Source organism: Amphiprion ocellaris, chromosome 4, assembly GCF_022539595.1.
Source record: "Amphiprion ocellaris isolate individual 3 ecotype Okinawa chromosome 4, ASM2253959v1, whole genome shotgun sequence".
NCBI classification, from domain to species: Eukaryota; Metazoa; Chordata; class Actinopteri; family Pomacentridae; genus Amphiprion; species Amphiprion ocellaris.
Window position 1 is genome coordinate 26,546,906 of NC_072769.1, and position 23,964 is coordinate 26,570,869.

At 40.1% G+C, this 23,964-nt stretch overlaps 1 protein-coding gene across 1 annotated transcript; it reads left to right on the forward strand.

The window, feature by feature from the left end:
• The first annotated feature begins 854 nt into the window (after positions 1 to 854).
• On the forward strand, positions 855 to 17,054 carry LOC111562725 (histone H2B 1/2-like). Its single transcript, XM_055009805.1, has 2 exons — positions 855 to 1,307; positions 16,953 to 17,054. Exons 1-2 carry the CDS (start codon positions 855 to 857, stop codon positions 17,052 to 17,054), a joined length of 555 nt encoding a protein of 184 aa, XP_054865780.1.
• The last annotated feature ends 6,910 nt before the right edge of the window (positions 17,055 to 23,964 follow it).

Sequence of the window (23,964 nt, forward strand, 5' to 3'; positions counted from 1 at the left end):
CTCGGTCTGCCCGAGGCGTTCAGCACATGCAATCTCCCTGCGAAAATTTATTCACACACGCTCACGTTTTTAGTAACAATTTCCCACTTCAATGAAACATGCACATGAACAAATGTGTATGCACATGCATGCACCGTCTTTCCAGCTGAGAATGTAAAATGATATATTACAGAGCGCTCCACTGCCAGAACAGTCATTAATACATTTGTATGTGCTGAGTTGTTGTTCATCTGTGCATGATGCTAATTACTGTAAAATAATTAGCATCAGTTGGACACCACCGGTGAGCATTGAGCGTCATGAGCATCCTCACGACACCCTTTTTACCAGAATGCACTTAATATGTTGTTTTTATCTTTAATTAGGCACGCGGACGCCGAAGCTGGCAAGTTGTGTATCTGTCACTTTTGATTTTTTCATCGCTTTTTCTTTTCATCCCTCACAAATATCACCTAACTTTGCTCATCACAATTTTAACAGCTTTTTCGTCTAGCTCTAGCAAGTGATATTTTGCCAAATTGCAGTAAACAGTCGGATACGTGGATGCATCACAGAGTAAACTACAAGGTAACTTCTGCTCGGCTCTGCAGTAGGAAGCACCTGTGGCGGATGCTCTAAGAGACTCATTTAAAAGTTTATTGGAAACTTTTAAGAGAATGATGAAATCTAGACAAAACTCTCAATCCATTCATCCATCTATTTTCTATACACCAGCTAATCCTCATTAGGGTCGTGGGGGGCTGGAGCCTATCCAAGCTGACTTAGGGTGAAGGCAGGGGACACCCAGGACAGGTCACCAGTCTATCGCAGGGCTACATATAAGACAAACAATCACATCGGTCTTCATAACAGTGATGGAGGAAGATGCCAGAACTAGCAAAATCCATCCAAAGAAGGGCTCCAAGAAAGCAGTGACCAAGGCCACCGAAAAGGGCGGCAAGAAGAGGAGCAGGAAGGAGAGCTACGCCATCTACGTGTACAAGGTGCTGAAGCAGGTCCGTCCCGACACCACCATCTCTTCCAAGACTATAGGTATTATGAACTCATCCATCAGCAACATCTTCGAGCGTATCGCCGGCAAGGCCTCCCGCCTGGCTCAATACAACAAGCGCTCCACCATCACCTCCAGGGAGATCCAGACCGCCGTCAGGCTGCTGCTGCCCGGTGAGCTGGCCAAGCACCTCAGCATGATTTTGGACCTTAGGAGGAAGACGGAGAACACGGAGAAAACCCACACATGCACAGGAAGAACATACAAACTCCGCGCAAAAAGATCCCAAGAAGGCCGGGAATCTTCTAGCTGCAAGGCAAAGGTGCTAACCACCAAGCCACTGTGCAGCCCAAAATTCTCAATCATGAAATTAGATTTAAACAGTATAGAAACCCCAAACACAACACCCTTTTCACCTTACCAGATACAGAGTTGTTGACAGACTGCTGTCAACACTCTGTCATAAGGCACAATCTGGTGCTTAACAGAGGAAGGAACACTGTGATGACACCCTTAGAAAGAGGTTTAATTTGTGGCACCTATGAATGTTCATATATACTGTATATATTTATTAAATTGGAACCATTACAATCCTCTACTGGTCCAATAGACAGATTCCTGTCCTTCCTGGTTCTGCTGGAGTATTTTTTTTTTCTGTTAAAATAAAAGTTCCTCCTCACTACTGTGCTCAAAGGGAATGGTTAGGGTTGTCTGTAATAGTTTACGGTCTTGACCATAACAGTAAAATTAAGTAAAATTAAGTAATTTATAATTTTATCCCTCTACCTCAGTTGGAATGTACTTTGGCTCAGCTTGCATACTAATGTGTGTGTGTGTGTGTGTGTGTGTGTGTGTGTGTGTGTGTGTGTGCGCGCGTGTGTGTATATATATATATATATATATATATATAAAAAAACAGTGACTTGAATTGACTTATACATGACCTCCCCTCAGGGCTTTCTGGAGCTGAGAGCTGAGCACCACAAGCCAATAGAAATGCTGAACTCATTCAGTCGATGCTGTTACTGTTACGGTTTGTGTAGCGCCACGTGATGACGTATTTGTCCGCTCCACTCACCAACTAGTTCCCGTGCAAAATTTGTTTTAACGTTGCAAACGCCGTACGTCAGAATGATGGAACAAGACTTTTCTAATAAATTTATGGGAGATGGCGACATAACCACGAAACCCCACAGGTCAAGGACGTCGTAAACCGAGGACCTACTGTACTCCTTTTTGTCAGTGTCAATTATTGACATAGGTAGCAATGAAATGAAACCTGTGTATTTGACACTCTAGGATTTCGAATGGCTTGAAAAGAGGTCTGGTGTGCTATTGAAAGACTCCTTTGCATTCATTTTTGCTTTTGCAGATGACAAACAAATTTGTCTGTCCATGAGAATAAAAAGTAAGGATTCAGAGCAATTCTTTCTGGACTGTTTAAAGGTATTAAAACCTGGATGGATTTAAACTTTTTCAGGCTTAACGAAAATAAGGCCAGGATAGATATGTTTGCTAAGATGGACCTTTTGAATGACCCTAATGGTTTCTTGCCCCAATCAGTCTTTAATGACAAACCTTGGTGAGAGCTTTAAAAGTTTCTTTAAGTGCTACAACAACCAGCTCAGTTGTCAAAATTAGCCTTTTTTCAATTAAAGACTTTATTACCTCTTGGTTAAGACTATTAACTGGCAGTCATCTGAAGCTGGTCCCTAAAGAATAATCACTTAAGTCAAGTATCGGCCTCTACCGCTGGCTTCGTCTGTTTCAGGATTCATTTTAAGATTTTATTGCTTGTTTTTAGGGATTTAAATGGGTTGGCGTCATCTAGCAGATCTCTTGCATTTTATGCGGCTGCTAAAGACCCGCCGCTCATTAGCCTTCCATTCAAGAAGAGCTTAATACTATGACATCATCTTTTTACTGTGTTGGAATTTTATGCTGTTGTTACTTTATATTTTGCTTTTATTCACATTATTGTGTTTTTATGGTTCGCTATTTTAACTGCAGAGGACTTTGCTTCAGCTCTTGCTTTTAAATACAGTATGTTATATATAAATTTGACTTTAGTTAAGTGCAAAGCCAGGCAGGCATATATGAATCCTAAATGCACATTAATAGGTTTGCGAATTACAAAAGTAATTATGCAGTGTAATGTAATGTTGCAGAATAGCAAACCTATTAGTTAAGAAAATGGGCACTGTAAAGAGTTTTAATTTAACTGGAGAAAGTTTTAAATTGGCATATTAAGGCGGACATGTGAATCTGTGTCCGATGCATTCAACCATGAAAACAGTGAATGCACCACTACTTCTTCTGAGCACAGTGCACTCAAATGCACTTCATAGCCTGCACATGACTGTCACTCACAAAAAGTAATCAAGCACACTTGAGTAAATACATAACAGTTATCTTCACTTGTCTGTATTGACTAATGCCAAAAAATGTACATTAAAATCATAGAAATTAAGCAGATAAAAGTGATGATATACAGGATCAGGATCAGAAAATGTAGCTCCAAATACTCCAATTGACATGCACCTCCAAAACTGGCAGAAGAGCTTCTGTATTGCTCTGAGATTTCCATATTTGGAGAATTTCACCACTTCTTTACACAGATGAGATATTTTTCACATAAAATCTTACAGCTGTCAACTGTTATTGTTAAATATAGCCTCTAAGACTGCAATCCTCCGAGAAATCCGATGAGTGTGAACCAAGACAGGTCTGATAATCTCTGTAAGTCATTTCTGGCATTCCTGTAGTAACACATTATAGCTCCTCTCACAAGTGTTAAATGAAAGTAGCTGTAAATATGACACTAAAATAAAGACATCCTGATAAGTCATTTATTTAAACAGTATATTATGATCCAGGCATATGAGACAAAATAATTTATTTCAAAAAAGGCCACAACACAGGGTATGTTTGCACCAAAGTGACATAGTGGTCTTGTGGGAAATTATGTTAATATACACTATATTGCCAAAAGTATTCGCTCACCTGCCTTGATTCGCATATGAATGTAAGTGACATCCCATTCCTAATCCATAGGATTCAATATGACGTTGGTCCACCCTTTGCAGCTATAACAACTTCAACTCTTCTGGGAAGGCTGTCCACAAGGTTTAGGAGTGTGTTTATGGGAATTTTTGACCATTCTTCCAGAAGCACATTTGTGAGGTCACACACTGATGTTGGACCAGAAGGCCTGGCTCTCAGTCTCCACTCTAATTCATCCCAAAGGTGTTCTATGGGGTTGAGGTCAGGACTCTGTGCAGGCCAGTCAAGTTCATCCACACCAGACTCTGTCATCCATGTCTTTATGGACCTTGCTTTGTGCACTGGTGCACAGTCATGTTGGAAGAGGAAGGGGCCAGCTCCAAACTGTTCCCACAAAGTTGGGAGCATGGAATTGTCCAAAATGTCTTGGTATGCTGAAGCATTCAGAGTTCCTTTCACTGGAACTAAGGGGCCAAGCCCAGCTCCTGAAAAACAACCCCACACCATAATCCCCCCTCCACCAAACTTTACACTTGGCACAATGCAGTCCGACAAGTATCGTTCTCCTGACAACCGCCAAACCCAGACTCGTCCATCAGATTGCCAGATGGAGAAGCACGATTGGTCCCTCCAGAGAACGTGTCTCCACTGCTGTAGAGTCCAGTGGCGGCTGCTTTACACCACTGCATCCCACACTTTGCATTGCACTTGGTGATGTATGGCTTGGATGCAGCTGCTCAGCCATGGAAACCTATTCCATGAAGCTCTCTATGTCATTGACATTCATCAGTCTGGAGGGTTACAAAGCCATTGCTGAGGCTCTGGGACTTCAGAGAACAAACATCCTGTGGACTGATGAGTCAAAGGTGGAACTTTGTGGAAGACATGGGTCCGTTACATCTGGTGTAAATCTAATACTGCATTCCACAAGAAGAACATGATACCAGCAGTGAAACATGGTGGTGGTAGTGTGATGGTTGGAGGACCTGGATGACTTGTCATCACTGATGGAGCCATGAATTCTGCTCTCTATCAGAAAATCCTCCAGGAGAAAATCCATCATCAGTTCAAGACCTAAAGCTCAACGCTAATGGTTTATGCAGTGAGACAATGACCTAAAGCACAAAAGCAAGTCCACCTCTGAGTGGCTCAGAAAGAACTAAATGAACACTCTGAAGTGGCCGAGTCAAAGTCTGGACTTGAATTCAATTGAGATTCTGTGACAAGACCATTAAAGGGCAGTAATTATGACATTAAAAGTAAAGTTTTCTCCTTTATGTTTGTCTGTAGACATATACATTTTCTCTTTGCTTTTTCCTTCTTTCTATTATTCACTTTCTCTCACCTTCTCTCTGACTTCATCTGTTAAATGACATCACAAAGCTAGCATAATTGAAATCATTTTTATTCCTCATAGCAATGTTAGACAAACAGCATCTAACATGTGTCACTGTGTTTGTCTGAATAAAGTATAACTTCAGATGCGTGCTCAGGTTCAATTCCAGTCAATTATTCTCATTTATTATACTGTAATGTTGCTCCTTTATACAGTGCTGTTCAAACCAACTTCCAAGAATAATAAGAAACACATTTGTGATTTAAATATCTCTGTATGCTCAAGTTGGCTCAGTATTCTAAGACTAGTAGCCATAGCCAAACAGTCAAGGTACAGATTCCACTGATCTCATCAACTATCATCTAGTTTGAAATAGCTATTTACTTTCAAAGCTGTTTCTTCAAGGATTGTCTCTCTGCAACTCATTGACATCCTGGGTTTTTCGTGAAAGATTTCACTGAAGACCAAAACTGCTAATATTGGTGTTGCAAGCATTTCATTTTATGTTTGTCCCAGCAAGGATTTGTGCTCCTTGACCTTTGTGCAGTTTTGGACACATTTGACCAACTGAAGCTTCTTATTGACAGACTGAAGGTTGAGTTTGTGTCTCAGTTGAAGAACTGTTCTCCTTTCAGAAAAAGAGCTTCCCACGTAGGTAAATGGTAAATAACTCTTGATTACATGTGAAGTGCCTCAAAGTGCAGCTCTTGAAACAGGTTTTGTTCTCTATACATGTGGGGTTTTTTTTGTCATTTCAGTTAGGTAGTTCCTTTCATTAACCTCAACTGTGCTTGTTAAACTCTTAAATTGTCAAACATAAAAATAAAGTGAAACATTCCAAACGATGAAGCAGAATAACAGTATTAAGCATGGTGTTGTTACTGTGAGCTCTGTAGCATGCAAAAAAACATTTTTGCACTTGATCAAACATATCATGCTCAATTTTTGTTTTTCCGGAACACATTAAAACTGAGATTCAGGGTAGAATTATGCTCGAACACTTCTAGTTTGCGCGATGCGTGACCTTGTGGGAATCAAAAGTGTTGACGTCTGTTCCAGTTGGCCAGACTGGAAGGTGACATGAAAAGCTACACAGCAAGGAAGAGTGATATTGTCTGAAAATGTCTTCTGTTTTCTCCATATTTAGACAATGTCTCCAGGAGGACATGTTTAGTGTACACATCAATCCTGTCTTACAAAAATGATATCCCTAAACAACTAACCTGAAACAAAGTATTAGGAAATGTTTGTAGTTTGAAAAAGTCACAAGTCTGTGTTAAAAAATTCTGCAACAGGACCTTCACCCTTCCCGTGTGCGTCCCGTATAGGACTTTTATTGTTAGATCAGGTGCAAGCACTAAAAATACATTGTTAGGTTTAGAAAATATAGAATAATAGCACAGAATAGAAATAGTTCATTATTTCCCCAGGGGATATTTGGTTGATACAGCCGAAAGAGTAAAGTTCCTACCATCATAAATACAGACAAGAAAAGCACTCAGAGAGCGCAGTACTCCGCTAAGGCTGCTCAGTCTTTGTATCATTTTCAACGGCTGAAATCTTTAATTAAAAAATGACTTTGCGCTGAGCACAGGTGTGTGTTATGCATGTGTACGTTATGTACGGATTCCAAATCGTGTGACCTAAAAATGTATTTAATATTTATTATTATCCCTTATTAAATTAAAATTGAGCATGAGCTGAATACTATGAAAGAGTTTTGTTTCTTTTGAACGTCCATTGAGGACAGAAAGGTCTTCTATCGCAACTCTGACATCTGCTACTGTTTCGTCTGCATCAGCAGAGAGATGTGTGGTTCCTCCACCCCATGCTGACTTCACCTGTTGGTACAAGTCGACCTCAGTCCATCTCACTTTACATTTAACATGTGTTTGATCTCTTTTTTAAAAGACAGTCATTCAGAAGGGCCAGCTTTAGGGATGTACTTTACCAGGTCATTGTATGTCTTTAAGGGAATGATAGTGGAATAAATGCAATGAAAAAATAAAACTATTATAATAAGGACTATAACTGGATGAATAAATTAATTAATACATGTAAGTGGACACTTTAAAACACCTGTGGATGTTAAAGGAGAGTTAAGAATATAGCCTAATAATACCAAGAAAAGCACTCAGAGAGCGGTCGATTTGTAGTAGGATTGCAATCGTGATTCTCAGCAGGCAGCTGACGTAGTGTTGTAACTATGACACTTGTTGTTATAGTTACAGTGACATCGTGGCCCTATCTCGCATTGATGCAGAAATCTTCAACAAATCCGTGGATCCAGATTATATGCCGCATCACTGAAAAATTTAATCACATGTTCCTTGTGTCATTTCTGACCTTCCCTGAAAATTTCATCCAAATCTGTTAGTTCATTTTTGAGTAATGTTGTGCACAGACAGTCAGACAGATTAACAGAAGGACAAACATACGCCGATCGTCACATAACTCCACTGCATTCCTTGGCTGAGTACTAATGTGTGTAGTAAGCTGTGCACCTAATTCGATTTGTATTTTATGTAGTTTTGATAATTATTTTCATCTTTTAAAAAACAAAACATAAGCGTGTGCACACTTATCCTGATCATAGTATATTGAAATTTGTGTGAACATATTCACCTTCACTCAGCATTCCTCAGTTTGGAAACATAGCATAGCATAGCATAGCATAGCATAGCATAGCATAGCATAGCATAGCATAGCATAGACAGCAGAGGCTTACACTTGCATCTTCAAACGTCTGGATCACAACCTCAATAATTTCAAACTAAATAAAGTACATACTTTAACTCTTGCAGCATATATTACTAATTTGAAAAATGTGCTAAGACAACCAACAGTAAAAGAAATTTATTGTTTTGTACATTTATATAAACCTTAAGACGAATCACAACACCACCAACGCGCTAATAAAAGAGGACTAACATGTCATGTCATAACTGGGGCCCTGTGGGAAACCATTAGTGGCAAAGCTGAAAGACAGCATGTAAGAAACCTGAGAGACCTTGGAACATTGCAAAGTGCTGTACACAACATTCAGAACCACTGGATGTAGCATTAGAGAGCAGCATCTCAGGCCAGAACAGACCAGTGTGTCAGCCACACCTTCCCCCAGGTTGTGTACACAGGATCAGAAAAATAAATAAAATAAACCCAACCACAACTGTAAAATGGGTGTAACAAGTTGTTGTCAACTTGAGTAATGTTATCTTCTCTTCACCTGTCTCGCCTTGGCTGGCAGAGGAAACTTACAGTGTGAATCGGAGAGCAGCAAAGCAGCAGCAGAGGCTCTCACAGTGAGCTGAAATGAAATGAGTGCACAGAGATCAGAGAAACAACATAAACAAAACATTTAGCTCAATAAAAAGTGATTAGCTTATTTTGCAGTACCACTGTGGGAGTTCACTCATGGTGTATTTATATATGGTGGGGCATCAGTTTCAAAGGGAGGGACTCACATGCACTAACATGCACGTGCAGCTTTAACCAGCTGCCAAAATACAGCAGTAGTACACAGAAGCTTGGATTACAACACACACACACACACACACACACCCCTAATGCCAGTAGTCAACTATATCTTCACCTAACAAGTAACTCTGTTATGCTAAATTATGCTCAAAAACTCACATATAGAACTTAAAGATACCTACAGAAAACTCCTCCACTGGGGCTCCTAATAAAGTCAGATCTTTGTTTCCTCTCCTTTTCCCTGTTTTCCCCGAGTGGAATGTCTGATTATAAAAGAAGAGACATATTTATGGAGTTTAATTAGTCTTTAAAAACATGTACATGTAAAAACTGTCAAAGCCAAGCGCACAGAACGGTATCCACCTCTTTGATTGGTCATTCTCAACATCCACAGTCTCTGACTAGCTCATACTGGCAGCAGTGGAAGAAATAATCATATCTTGCAACAACAACAATACCACGATACCACAGCACCATAATTCACCTGGCCTAAACCCAATCCAGATGGTTTGGGATTCGATGGACTGCAGAGTGAAGGCAAAAGGGCCAACAAGTGCTCAGCATCTCTGGGAACTCCTTCAAGACTGTTGGAAAACCATTTCAGGTTCTACCTCATGAAGCTCATCCAGAGAATGCCAAGAATGTGCAAAGCAGTAATCAAAGCAAAGGGTGGCTATTTTGGAGAACCTAAAATATAAACGTGTTTTGACTTATTTCACACTTTTTTGTTTAGTACATAATTCCATATGTGTTCATTCATAGTTTTGATACCTTCAGTGAGAATCTACAATGTAAATAGTCATGAAAATAAAGAAAACATTTAATGAGAAGGTGTGTCCAAACTTTTGACTGGTAGTGTATATATATATATATTTATTTATGTATAAATCAAGGTGCATGTTTTGTTGTTGTTCTTGATTATCACTGTTTACAACCCCTTTGTGATGTAAGCAGGTAGTACTGACATTTAATACACTTTGTTTAGTTAACTATTATCTGTGTGTGCTTTTTTTAAGTGATGGAAAACTGCATGTTGGAAAATGAAGTCAGAATTTTGCATTGTGTATTCAATTTGCATTGAATACACATGCACAGGAAGAACATACAAACTCCGCGCAAAAAGATCCCAAGAAGGCCGGGAATCTTCTAGCTGCAAGGCAAAGGTGCTAACCACCAAGCCACTGTGCAGCCCAAAATTCTCAATCATGAAATTAGATTTAAACAGTATAGAAACCCCAAACACAACACCCTTTTCACCTTACCAGATACAGAGTTGTTGACAGACTGCTGTCAACACTCTGTCATAAGGCACAATCTGGTGCTTAACAGAGGAAGGAACACTGTGATGACACCCTTAGAAAGAGGTTTAATTTGTGGCACCTATGAATGTTCATATATACTGTATATATTTATTAAATTGGAACCATTACAATCCTCTACTGGTCCAATAGACAGATTCCTGTCCTTCCTGGTTCTGCTGGAGTATTTTTTTTTTCTGTTAAAATAAAAGTTCCTCCTCACTACTGTGCTCAAAGGGAATGGTTAGGGTTGTCTGTAATAGTTTACGGTCTTGACCATAACAGTAAAATTAAGTAAAATTAAGTAATTTATAATTTTATCCCTCTACCTCAGTTGGAATGTACTTTGGCTCAGCTTGCATACTAATGTGTGTGTGTGTGTGTGTGTGTGTGTGTGTGTGTGTGTGTGTGTGCGCGCGTGTGTGTATATATATATATATATATATATATATAAAAAAACAGTGACTTGAATTGACTTATACATGACCTCCCCTCAGGGCTTTCTGGAGCTGAGAGCTGAGCACCACAAGCCAATAGAAATGCTGAACTCATTCAGTCGATGCTGTTACTGTTACGGTTTGTGTAGCGCCACGTGATGACGTATTTGTCCGCTCCACTCACCAACTAGTTCCCGTGCAAAATTTGTTTTAACGTTGCAAACGCCGTACGTCAGAATGATGGAACAAGACTTTTCTAATAAATTTATGGGAGATGGCGACATAACCACGAAACCCCACAGGTCAAGGACGTCGTAAACCGAGGACCTACTGTACTCCTTTTTGTCAGTGTCAATTATTGACATAGGTAGCAATGAAATGAAACCTGTGTATTTGACACTCTAGGATTTCGAATGGCTTGAAAAGAGGTCTGGTGTGCTATTGAAAGACTCCTTTGCATTCATTTTTGCTTTTGCAGATGACAAACAAATTTGTCTGTCCATGAGAATAAAAAGTAAGGATTCAGAGCAATTCTTTCTGGACTGTTTAAAGGTATTAAAACCTGGATGGATTTAAACTTTTTCAGGCTTAACGAAAATAAGGCCAGGATAGATATGTTTGCTAAGATGGACCTTTTGAATGACCCTAATGGTTTCTTGCCCCAATCAGTCTTTAATGACAAACCTTGGTGAGAGCTTTAAAAGTTTCTTTAAGTGCTACAACAACCAGCTCAGTTGTCAAAATTAGCCTTTTTTCAATTAAAGACTTTATTACCTCTTGGTTAAGACTATTAACTGGCAGTCATCTGAAGCTGGTCCCTAAAGAATAATCACTTAAGTCAAGTATCGGCCTCTACCGCTGGCTTCGTCTGTTTCAGGATTCATTTTAAGATTTTATTGCTTGTTTTTAGGGATTTAAATGGGTTGGCGTCATCTAGCAGATCTCTTGCATTTTATGCGGCTGCTAAAGACCCGCCGCTCATTAGCCTTCCATTCAAGAAGAGCTTAATACTATGACATCATCTTTTTACTGTGTTGGAATTTTATGCTGTTGTTACTTTATATTTTGCTTTTATTCACATTATTGTGTTTTTATGGTTCGCTATTTTAACTGCAGAGGACTTTGCTTCAGCTCTTGCTTTTAAATACAGTATGTTATATATAAATTTGACTTTAGTTAAGTGCAAAGCCAGGCAGGCATATATGAATCCTAAATGCACATTAATAGGTTTGCGAATTACAAAAGTAATTATGCAGTGTAATGTAATGTTGCAGAATAGCAAACCTATTAGTTAAGAAAATGGGCACTGTAAAGAGTTTTAATTTAACTGGAGAAAGTTTTAAATTGGCATATTAAGGCGGACATGTGAATCTGTGTCCGATGCATTCAACCATGAAAACAGTGAATGCACCACTACTTCTTCTGAGCACAGTGCACTCAAATGCACTTCATAGCCTGCACATGACTGTCACTCACAAAAAGTAATCAAGCACACTTGAGTAAATACATAACAGTTATCTTCACTTGTCTGTATTGACTAATGCCAAAAAATGTACATTAAAATCATAGAAATTAAGCAGATAAAAGTGATGATATACAGGATCAGGATCAGAAAATGTAGCTCCAAATACTCCAATTGACATGCACCTCCAAAACTGGCAGAAGAGCTTCTGTATTGCTCTGAGATTTCCATATTTGGAGAATTTCACCACTTCTTTACACAGATGAGATATTTTTCACATAAAATCTTACAGCTGTCAACTGTTATTGTTAAATATAGCCTCTAAGACTGCAATCCTCCGAGAAATCCGATGAGTGTGAACCAAGACAGGTCTGATAATCTCTGTAAGTCATTTCTGGCATTCCTGTAGTAACACATTATAGCTCCTCTCACAAGTGTTAAATGAAAGTAGCTGTAAATATGACACTAAAATAAAGACATCCTGATAAGTCATTTATTTAAACAGTATATTATGATCCAGGCATATGAGACAAAATAATTTATTTCAAAAAAGGCCACAACACAGGGTATGTTTGCACCAAAGTGACATAGTGGTCTTGTGGGAAATTATGTTAATATACACTATATTGCCAAAAGTATTCGCTCACCTGCCTTGATTCGCATATGAATGTAAGTGACATCCCATTCCTAATCCATAGGATTCAATATGACGTTGGTCCACCCTTTGCAGCTATAACAACTTCAACTCTTCTGGGAAGGCTGTCCACAAGGTTTAGGAGTGTGTTTATGGGAATTTTTGACCATTCTTCCAGAAGCACATTTGTGAGGTCACACACTGATGTTGGACCAGAAGGCCTGGCTCTCAGTCTCCACTCTAATTCATCCCAAAGGTGTTCTATGGGGTTGAGGTCAGGACTCTGTGCAGGCCAGTCAAGTTCATCCACACCAGACTCTGTCATCCATGTCTTTATGGACCTTGCTTTGTGCACTGGTGCACAGTCATGTTGGAAGAGGAAGGGGCCAGCTCCAAACTGTTCCCACAAAGTTGGGAGCATGGAATTGTCCAAAATGTCTTGGTATGCTGAAGCATTCAGAGTTCCTTTCACTGGAACTAAGGGGCCAAGCCCAGCTCCTGAAAAACAACCCCACACCATAATCCCCCCTCCACCAAACTTTACACTTGGCACAATGCAGTCCGACAAGTATCGTTCTCCTGACAACCGCCAAACCCAGACTCGTCCATCAGATTGCCAGATGGAGAAGCACGATTGGTCCCTCCAGAGAACGTGTCTCCACTGCTGTAGAGTCCAGTGGCGGCTGCTTTACACCACTGCATCCCACACTTTGCATTGCACTTGGTGATGTATGGCTTGGATGCAGCTGCTCAGCCATGGAAACCTATTCCATGAAGCTCTCTATGTCATTGACATTCATCAGTCTGGAGGGTTACAAAGCCATTGCTGAGGCTCTGGGACTTCAGAGAACAAACATCCTGTGGACTGATGAGTCAAAGGTGGAACTTTGTGGAAGACATGGGTCCGTTACATCTGGTGTAAATCTAATACTGCATTCCACAAGAAGAACATGATACCAGCAGTGAAACATGGTGGTGGTAGTGTGATGGTTGGAGGACCTGGATGACTTGTCATCACTGATGGAGCCATGAATTCTGCTCTCTATCAGAAAATCCTCCAGGAGAAAATCCATCATCAGTTCAAGACCTAAAGCTCAACGCTAATGGTTTATGCAGTGAGACAATGACCTAAAGCACAAAAGCAAGTCCACCTCTGAGTGGCTCAGAAAGAACTAAATGAACACTCTGAAGTGGCCGAGTCAAAGTCTGGACTTGAATTCAATTGAGATTCTGTGACAAGACCATTAAAGGGCAGTAATTATGACATTAAAAGTAAAGTTTTCTCCTTTATGTTTGTCTGTAGACATATACATTTTCTCTTTGCTTTTTCCTTCTTTCTATTATTCACTTTCTCTCACCTTCTCTCTGACTTCATCTGTTAAATGACATCACAAAGCTAGCATAATTGAAATCATTTTTATTCCTCATAGCAATGTTAGACAAACAGCATCTAACATGTGTCACTGTGTTTGTCTGAATAAAGTATAACTTCAGATGCGTGCTCAGGTTCAATTCCAGTCAATTATTCTCATTTATTATACTGTAATGTTGCTCCTTTATACAGTGCTGTTCAAACCAACTTCCAAGAATAATAAGAAACACATTTGTGATTTAAATATCTCTGTATGCTCAAGTTGGCTCAGTATTCTAAGACTAGTAGCCATAGCCAAACAGTCAAGGTACAGATTCCACTGATCTCATCAACTATCATCTAGTTTGAAATAGCTATTTACTTTCAAAGCTGTTTCTTCAAGGATTGTCTCTCTGCAACTCATTGACATCCTGGGTTTTTCGTGAAAGATTTCACTGAAGACCAAAACTGCTAATATTGGTGTTGCAAGCATTTCATTTTATGTTTGTCCCAGCAAGGATTTGTGCTCCTTGACCTTTGTGCAGTTTTGGACACATTTGACCAACTGAAGCTTCTTATTGACAGACTGAAGGTTGAGTTTGTGTCTCAGTTGAAGAACTGTTCTCCTTTCAGAAAAAGAGCTTCCCACGTAGGTAAATGGTAAATAACTCTTGATTACATGTGAAGTGCCTCAAAGTGCAGCTCTTGAAACAGGTTTTGTTCTCTATACATGTGGGGTTTTTTTTGTCATTTCAGTTAGGTAGTTCCTTTCATTAACCTCAACTGTGCTTGTTAAACTCTTAAATTGTCAAACATAAAAATAAAGTGAAACATTCCAAACGATGAAGCAGAATAACAGTATTAAGCATGGTGTTGTTACTGTGAGCTCTGTAGCATGCAAAAAAACATTTTTGCACTTGATCAAACATATCATGCTCAATTTTTGTTTTTCCGGAACACATTAAAACTGAGATTCAGGGTAGAATTATGCTCGAACACTTCTAGTTTGCGCGATGCGTGACCTTGTGGGAATCAAAAGTGTTGACGTCTGTTCCAGTTGGCCAGACTGGAAGGTGACATGAAAAGCTACACAGCAAGGAAGAGTGATATTGTCTGAAAATGTCTTCTGTTTTCTCCATATTTAGACAATGTCTCCAGGAGGACATGTTTAGTGTACACATCAATCCTGTCTTACAAAAATGATATCCCTAAACAACTAACCTGAAACAAAGTATTAGGAAATGTTTGTAGTTTGAAAAAGTCACAAGTCTGTGTTAAAAAATTCTGCAACAGGACCTTCACCCTTCCCGTGTGCGTCCCGTATAGGACTTTTATTGTTAGATCAGGTGCAAGCACTAAAAATACATTGTTAGGTTTAGAAAATATAGAATAATAGCACAGAATAGAAATAGTTCATTATTTCCCCAGGGGATATTTGGTTGATACAGCCGAAAGAGTAAAGTTCCTACCATCATAAATACAGACAAGAAAAGCACTCAGAGAGCGCAGTACTCCGCTAAGGCTGCTCAGTCTTTGTATCATTTTCAACGGCTGAAATCTTTAATTAAAAAATGACTTTGCGCTGAGCACAGGTGTGTGTTATGCATGTGTACGTTATGTACGGATTCCAAATCGTGTGACCTAAAAATGTATTTAATATTTATTATTATCCCTTATTAAATTAAAATTCTGATTTTCGCATATCCCCCCAACTGGGGGGGGGGTCAGAGCGCAGGGTTAGCCGCAGTACAGCGCCCCTGGAGCAGGAAGGGTTAAGGGCCTCACTCAAGGGCCCAACAGTGGCCACATCAGGGTTTGAATCTCTGACCTTCCGATTAGTAGGCCAGAGACTTAACCGTTGCACCACCACTACCCCTAGCAGGTAACAGGAATTGATGACACTCGGAAATACCCCCACAACTTAGTCAATTGTCCCTTGTATGATTTCTGATAGATAAGTCCCGATAAGTGAGTCGATTTGTAGTAGGATCGCAATCATGTGATCATCAGCAGGCAGCTGGCATGGCATTCTTGTTGTCATAGCTACAATGACACTGTGCCGCTATCTCGCAATGATACAGAAATCTTTCACAAATCAGTGGATCCAGACTGTCCCATCACTGCCAAAATCTAATGAGGTGGTCCTTGTGTCATTTCTGACCTTCTCTGAAAATTTAATCCACATCTGTTATTCCATTTTTGTGTAATGTTGCACACAGACAGACAAACGTACGCCGATTGTCACATAACTCCACCGCGTTGCTTGGCGGAGTAATAAATGAGCACAAATGTGCAGTATATAAAAATAAATATTCTGTCCCCCAGAGGCTTGGGCATGAGGGGAGTAACAAAAGTAATGAAAAAAACAGGCAATGAGACAGGAAAATTGATCATGTAACAGAAAAATTATTTATTTACAACAAAGAAACAAAACTAAAATCCAACACAAAGTGTTTCTTAAACACAAAGCCACTCCCGCTGGGCGTAATCTGAGAAAAAGAAAAACAAGAGAAAACACAACCTACCTTACCTACACACAAAGACACACCCTAGAACGTAACATAAAAAATAAGAAAAAAACATAAACTGCAAAATGTCCTATGTAAAGAATGTGCAAATGTTAAACTGTTTTATGTGTAACACAAATAGTGTGCAAGAGTAAACAAAAAAGTGTGCAATTTCAAATGGCAGAACCAGATAAATGTAAACAGAAACAGATGCTACAAAAGTCTGGGTTCAAACTGACACTTTCCCAGCATGAACTGCGTGTCGGAAGCTTGGAAATGATTGGATAAATATCATGGTTTCAGTTAAAGCGTGACCTTTTGATGACATGTTTTGAAGCTTCTCCTCTGTTTTCTTGGTTACCACGGTAACAAGTCCAGGTGTTACGACTGCGGTCGTTATTGTAGTTTCCTGTGCTGCGTGTGTCCTTTTTATGTCCCTATCATGTATGCAAATAGGGCTGCGCCGCACCACGGCTACGGTTGGTCGCCAGGATGACGGCTCGGCACTGGATTGGTTGGCTGTACCAGGAAGACCGAGATATAAAGGCGGAACCGTGACGTCGTCTCCGGGTCAGAGGGTCAGAGGGCGTGGCTATATCCTACCCTGCTTCCAACCTACACGTCAGCACACTTGGGTTCCAGTGATCAGCTGTGATTTAGGGATTTAATATTGAGTGATTGCAGTGAGCAGCCACCTTTTGTTTAACCGTTTTTTTTTCTCATGTTTAAGTTAGGATAGGGAGGTTAGACTTTGTTGTTCTTTTTACCTTTTTGTTTTTGGCAGATCAGTTTTGGGTTAATAGCTTAGTGGCATTTTGTTTGTTGTTTTGGCTTTGCTCACTGTCGCTTTCAGTTACCAGTCCCCCATTGTTTCAGTTCTTAAAATTTGTTGAGAAATAAATACCTAATCTTTTTGCGAAAACATGTGTTGGAAATGCTTGGGACCAGGGGAAGGATGCCTCTTCGTGTTACGCACAGTGACCCCTAGGCTGGGCGTAACACCAGGAACATCTATTATTTTATTGGTTTACTCAGAGGGAGCGACAGTAAAACAATAAAGTAAATGGCAAAGATAAGGTGGTAAACACGTTTGTGATATGTCACAAATAAATATCATTCAGGAGAAACTCGAATGTGATTGAGAGTGAAGTGAAGCAGACATTTTCAGACTCATGCTACAAACACCACAAGAAATTGTGAATTAGGTTAAAAAGGAGCACTTCAAGTTCGGCTTACCTTCTTACCTCTATGCAGCCAATCACAACGTAATATGGCCGTTGTCCTGGACCTCTGTGGAGAAGAGGTTTACCACTTTAACTACTGTGGTGGTGAGCTTTTACTAATGTCCTCTCCAAAACAATGACAAGATTTTCTCAATAAATGACTTTGTGGTGGTTCAAATTTAAAAAAAAGTCTCAGATGTCGTAATGAAAACCTTTAGAGGAAGAGAGCTGGCTTTTTAAAGATTTAAATAAGGGAAGATAAGGGAAGAGCATATGTCAGTGTCCTTCCAGCAGTCAGCATTTGTTTTTGTTTTTTGAGCTGTGACTGTAATTGCTCTCGAACCATAACCAAGTTGTTGTATTTGGCTAAACTTTACCTAAATTTTCTTCCGGAGTCTGTGTTGACATATCAGAAACGGGGTTGTGCAATACTCAAGCCTCCCAAGTATTTGGGCACTTAATCTGTCAACAAACTTCCATTAAATTCATCAGTTGTTTTCTTAAGTCGTTTCATAAACTGGTACTTAATCCATAGAAAAGCACATTTACAACAAATCTGAACAAATATTCTCTATTAAAATAAATAAATTAGGCTTGAGAAAGCATAAGCCTCTTTGTGGCAAAGTTTAAAAAAAAAGTTCTCATCGTGAAACTTGGTGGAACATTTTAGGGGTTATTGTACTGGACAGTTTTGGTTAATCTGCTTGGGGTATCTGTGTAAACTTTACTAACTTTGTACTTTCACTCTGCACTACCTGGATCAGTTAAAAGCAACTGGCAGAACAGGTAATGTGAGCTCACTGAAAAGATCAAGAATCACTGAAATTAACTGTATTAGACAGATCATCAAACTTCTGTCCTCCACAGCTGGGTTTATCGTCAAAAATAGAAGAACCCAGAACAAAAGCAGTACAGGTGAACCCAGAAGGAGCAGCAGCTGATTGGACTGTAATCAAAATTAAAAATAAAAAGTGAGAAACAGCACTTCAGATCTCATTTCAAGACACTGAAACTTTAGATACGTCTCAGTTCAGACCATTCAAAACAGGATAATTGATTATGAGTACAAAAGGAGAATACTGTAGCTCATAAACTCACAGAATAAGACAGCTTGGAGTACATTAGTTACAGAACATGCACATAGTGACAGCTGTCTTGGTTTCATTTGAGTCCAAAATCCACTCTGTATTGATTTGATTGAAAAATTTGAGAAAATCTGGCAAGAATACTAACCAAACTGTACTGAAAGGACAGTAGAGCATGAAGAAAACATCCAAGTATGGGGCTAACTTTCTTACCACGGAGGAGATGAAGTTGCATTTACTGATGGAATCATAAAGTGTTCTGAGAAATTCTGGCTGAAAACTTTAAAAGAACTGAGTACGAGACAGAAGTGGTGGATGTTCCAGCAGGATAATCCAAAGTATATCAGTCAAAGTCAGCTTTATTGTCAATTTTTCAATATGTACATGACATACCAAGAATCGAAATTTCGTTACTCTCTCTTCGTGCAACAGTAGACATTAAATAAACACTTAGAAAATAAGATATTAAAGGGCAAAAAAGAACAAAGGAAGCAAAATTAGAGCCGAGCAACAACTAAGGACTAAGAAAAGCAGAACTGAGTGAAATGTAAACATGACCATGAGATAAAGTGACGGATTTAGTGCAGAATACTCAGAACAGTGCAAATAAGTAACAGTCCAAGAAGTGCAAATATGCTTGACGGTTGAATGTGCTATTTCAGTGCAGATCAGAGGTTACTGACCAGAGTTTGTGTATGTGGGGGAATGGGGTGGTAGAGAGGGCAGAGAGGGGAGAGAGTTCAGCTTCCTGACAGCCTGGTGGATGAAACTGTTGCTCAGTCGGCTGGTCCTGGCCCTCAGACTCTTCAGTCTCCTCCCTGATGGCAGCAGGCTGAAGAGGTTGTGGGACGGGTGTGTGGGGTCACCTGCAATGCTTAGTGCTTTGCGAGTGAGGCGGGTGCTGTAGATGTCCTGGAGTGAGTTGAGAGAGACACCGACAATCCTTTCTGCTGCTTTCACGACGTGCTGGAGGATCCTGAGGCAGGAGGAGGTGCAGGAGTCGTACCACGCTGTGATGCTGCTGGACAGGATGATCTCCATGGTGCCTCTGATCCAGCCATTGAAAGAATGTTTTGCTCAGGAGAAAATCTAATTCTTGGTCTGGTTCTCCCACAGTTCTGGCCTAAATCCATCCATGTGGATGAACTAGAAGCTTTGCTGGCTTAAACGTGGCGGAAACTTTCACCAAATCTATTACAGAAACTGATTGATTTCATGCCCAGATGTTGTCTCACATGTAGCTTTGACCTCTTCCCAAAATGTTTTAATCTTTCTGCACAGTGTTCCTTTAACCTCTGCGCATTTAGTGCGTTTATCTGGTATGTTTCTATTGAACTGGATTAGTTTTCCAGACTCTTCCTTCCAAGCACTGTTTTGTGTCATTTGCTTTTTTTGATGCTACAAAAAGCTCTTATTTAAGTTTACGGGCCTTTCACACAGAACAAAAGGCACTACTGCACTCTGAAACCCAACATTTCAGATAACTTGTGCAAAGAAAGTGCTAATCAGCCTTCCAGAGAAGTCAGAGTTCAAATTAGTTAACCTTTAACTGCCGTGATAAGTACCTGCAAGGCCAGTAGTACCGAGTACCAACATGGTGCAGAAAGAAAAATGGAAGAAAAGCTGGGAGTATATTATATGATGCAAGTTTTTTTCTTTTTCAAAGTTATTTCTTTGGCCTTTTAGGTTTGTTATATAGGACAGTGGAGATAAGGAGAGACAGGAAAGTGGGGAGAAGAACAGGGGAAGGACCTGCAGCAAGGGCCATGGGCTGGATTCAAACCCACAACTGTTGCGTCTGGGACTATAGCCCCCGTTTATGGGTCACCTGCTTAACCAGTTGAGTCCACAAGTTTGCTTTTCTAATGAGACCTCAGGAAGAAAGTCCAACCCTGGTTTCTATCTAAGTAGACATGTCAGGTTTATGTGTCCCCTCTCAGTAGCTCTACGGACCTACTACAGTTTCTTACTTGAGGTAATTAAGTTAAGAGGTCTATTTTTCAACAGAATGTTTTACTGACTTGGTGACATAGTCCTTCCAAACATTTTGAAACTCTGCTTATTTTGCTTTGTCCTTTGCAAGACATTTAAACCCAGTTTTGAAGGCAGCCCAAACCACACTGTGCATGAAAAAAGCCATTAGGCACCAGAACTTAGGAAATGCTCACGGTTGAGTTAAAACACACCTGGGCAAATGCTACACACAAAGTTCTGGTTGATGTCTCACCCCAGGATCAGCCTCTAAACCAGTGGTTACTAACTGGCGGACCAGATCCGGACCCAGATGCCGTCTTATATGGACCCGGATCTGTAACCAGTAAATTGCAATGGGATTTTAAATTTGACGGGCCGCTTCTATTTTACCAGTGCAGCTTTTCGTGTGTTTACTTCATTGGTTATCAGCTCAGGAAACATACAGACCAATTTCATATGAGTTCTGCCATTCCATGTGACGCTACTCAGTCAATGAAGCCTCTGCATTGCAGAGGCGCTAAACATCGCAGCTCTGCATTCAGAAAACAGTTGAGAGATGAGGGACAGACTAGTGGAGGACAGACAAAAAAGGAAAATAAATAAAGCGACACTGAAAGGAAAATAGCCCAGCACATGCTGACCATGTTTGGCTCAACATACAGCAGCGATGCAGCTTTCTCAACTATGAACATAATCAAACTAAATATCTTTTCAGGCTCACCAATGAGAACCTCCAGATGTGTTTGAGAATGACCCTGACACCATTCAGACCACAATTCAAAATACTGGCAGGGCAAGCTGCAGCTCAGTTCTCCCATTAAGCAGTAGGGGATGTAAGGGAAATGATTATGAGACAGGGAAAAAATGTAAAAGTGTTCAATTGTTTACATTTTTTGAGATTTAGATATTGTTAAAGATGTATTTCAGTTGGTTCAGGTTGTTCAGTCATTTTTTTTTCAAGTTCTGCACTTTATTTTAAGCTGTATAGCGATATCAAAAGTTATTTATTAATAAATGTAAAAATGTTTTTGAACCGTGCTGAATTTATTTGATTTGACAACCAGTTATTGATTACATGCAGACGCTAATAAAAACTACTAGGTTCCATCAACATATATCACACTAATTAAAGTTAGACATTATGATGTTCTGGATCTATGCTTTAATACATTTTCTCTGACTGGACCTCTTTGAATTTTAGTTGAATACCCATGTTCTAAACCATGTTCTAAACCATTTTTGAGCCATTTTACAGTCTTTTGTTTTTAAAATAAGTGCAGCTATTGAACATTCTTCTGTGAGATTGGGCTGAGTAATAAGTGATATTTCCAGTATCAACATTTGTCTGGTAACCATTCCTTGTGTCTTCTATTGATTCCTTTTACTTAATGCTCACCTTGCGCTGTTTTGCCTGCAGACAATCAAATCTGGCTGAGAGAAAGTCGGAAATCTAAATGGAAAAGCCATTAAAACATGCCCTGCCAACACGGTTGCCCCGAAGCTACACATCTTCACATCAGCGATGTAGAAGGCAGCAGCCGTCTCAAAGTAAATATAGTATGAAAGACAGAAATCTCATTATCCGTCCAACTATCCAATTTTTAAATCATTCTGATTAAGATTGATCATGTTAGTGATATGAAATAGATATGATTAAATATACTGTGGCCCTTTTGTCCTTCAGACAGTAAGAATCTGACCAGTTTCTATTTATATGCGCTCTATTTTTAGCCACAATGGTGCCACAGAAACTGACAAATTGAAAAGCGCCGCACGTGACAGACTCAGCCTCCACAGTTCACTGCCTCCTCTCCCTCGTATGCATCTTCCTTGCATCTTTTCTCATCCATCTCATTCAGGAGTTTGTTTTTCTCCTCTGCCTCCCTCAAATTATGTTGCGCTCATTTTATCTCCGCACGCTTCCTTTACCTGCCCTCTCATTCAAACCTTCCCTCCTTCCCCCTCTCTCCCTCTCTTTTCCTTCCATTCAGTGGTGAAACACTGACTACACAGTCACGTTTTGCTTCATACTTTGACAAACCCCTGAAGGCGAGCCATTTCAGGATATTTCACAGCAGAGCAACACACCGACTCTGTCACTCTCATGGATGTGGGCACACACACAGACACACACAAACACACACACACTCTTTTATGCTTCACATGTGAATTCCTAACCTGCCACTACTGATAGGGTTTTACCACACCAGGATGTTTTTGTGTGCCGTTTGCGAATAAGCCAAGCAGCAACAAAAGCGAGCATGGGATTTGCTGAAGGCAAGAAACAGCACAATTCATATAGATTCATAAATGTATGAATGCAACGGAGCTAAAAATAATGCCACTTTTATTTATTTAGTTTCTCTCTCTCTCTCTTTCTCTCTCTGTCTCCCCCTCCGCCTCCTTTTTCTCCCGCTCTCCCACACCCGAAATCATTCAGCTCATGCTTCGGCTTCGCTCTCCGAGGACATGTGCTAAAAATAAAGGTGTTTCCCGTTCACGTTCCAGAATTATTTCCCTCAGCCTCTAAACCTCTCTCGCCCTCCCCTCCCCGTCTTCTTCCTCGCACGCACTGCCTTCCTTCTCCTGCAGTCATCTTGTCAGATGGATGCACACGGCCGTTTAAGTTGGCTGCTTAATTTATTCTGCCACATGGACAGAAAGTAGTGCCCCTTGTCTAAACACACACACACACACACACACACACACACACACACACACACACACACACATATATATATATATAAATAAAGTCAATTCGATTTGCCATTTGTTAGGAGCTATTTGTGTTGTAGGTCCACAACAACAGTAGCTAGTCTAGCTCGGTAACATATGCTACGCGGTGATTTGCTCATTTGTGAGACAGACACACAGTTGTTGTTATGGGGGGAAAGAAAAAGCAACAGCCACCCTGCGTCCTTGAAATTTGTTTTGAGGAAAACATAACTGCTGCATGGATCATATAAAATTTTCTTTTTGCTTGAAAGTCACACCAAGGTGGTTTAAGTGGATGCAGACTGTATAAAATGCAGACGAAATAGGGACCATTCTTCACATCTTGAGTTGTCTAGACCTTTGAATCCGTCCACTCCACCAAGTCAGCTGATTAGTCTGGCATCAGGACGTGAAACAGAGGTTGGAAAAGAGATCGATCTAATCAGCGCTGCAGGAGGACTAACGATTTGT

Excerpts from the sequence above, each read along its gene's own strand:
- LOC111562725 (XM_055009805.1), top strand. The coding sequence starts at position 855 with ATGGAGGAAGATGCCAGAACTAGCAAAATCCATCCAAAGAAGGGCTCC. Across the intron at positions 1,308-16,952 it reads GGGAATCTTCTAGCTGCAAG|GGCTGCGCCGCACCACGGCT; the intron begins GCAAAGGTGCTA and ends GTATGCAAATAG.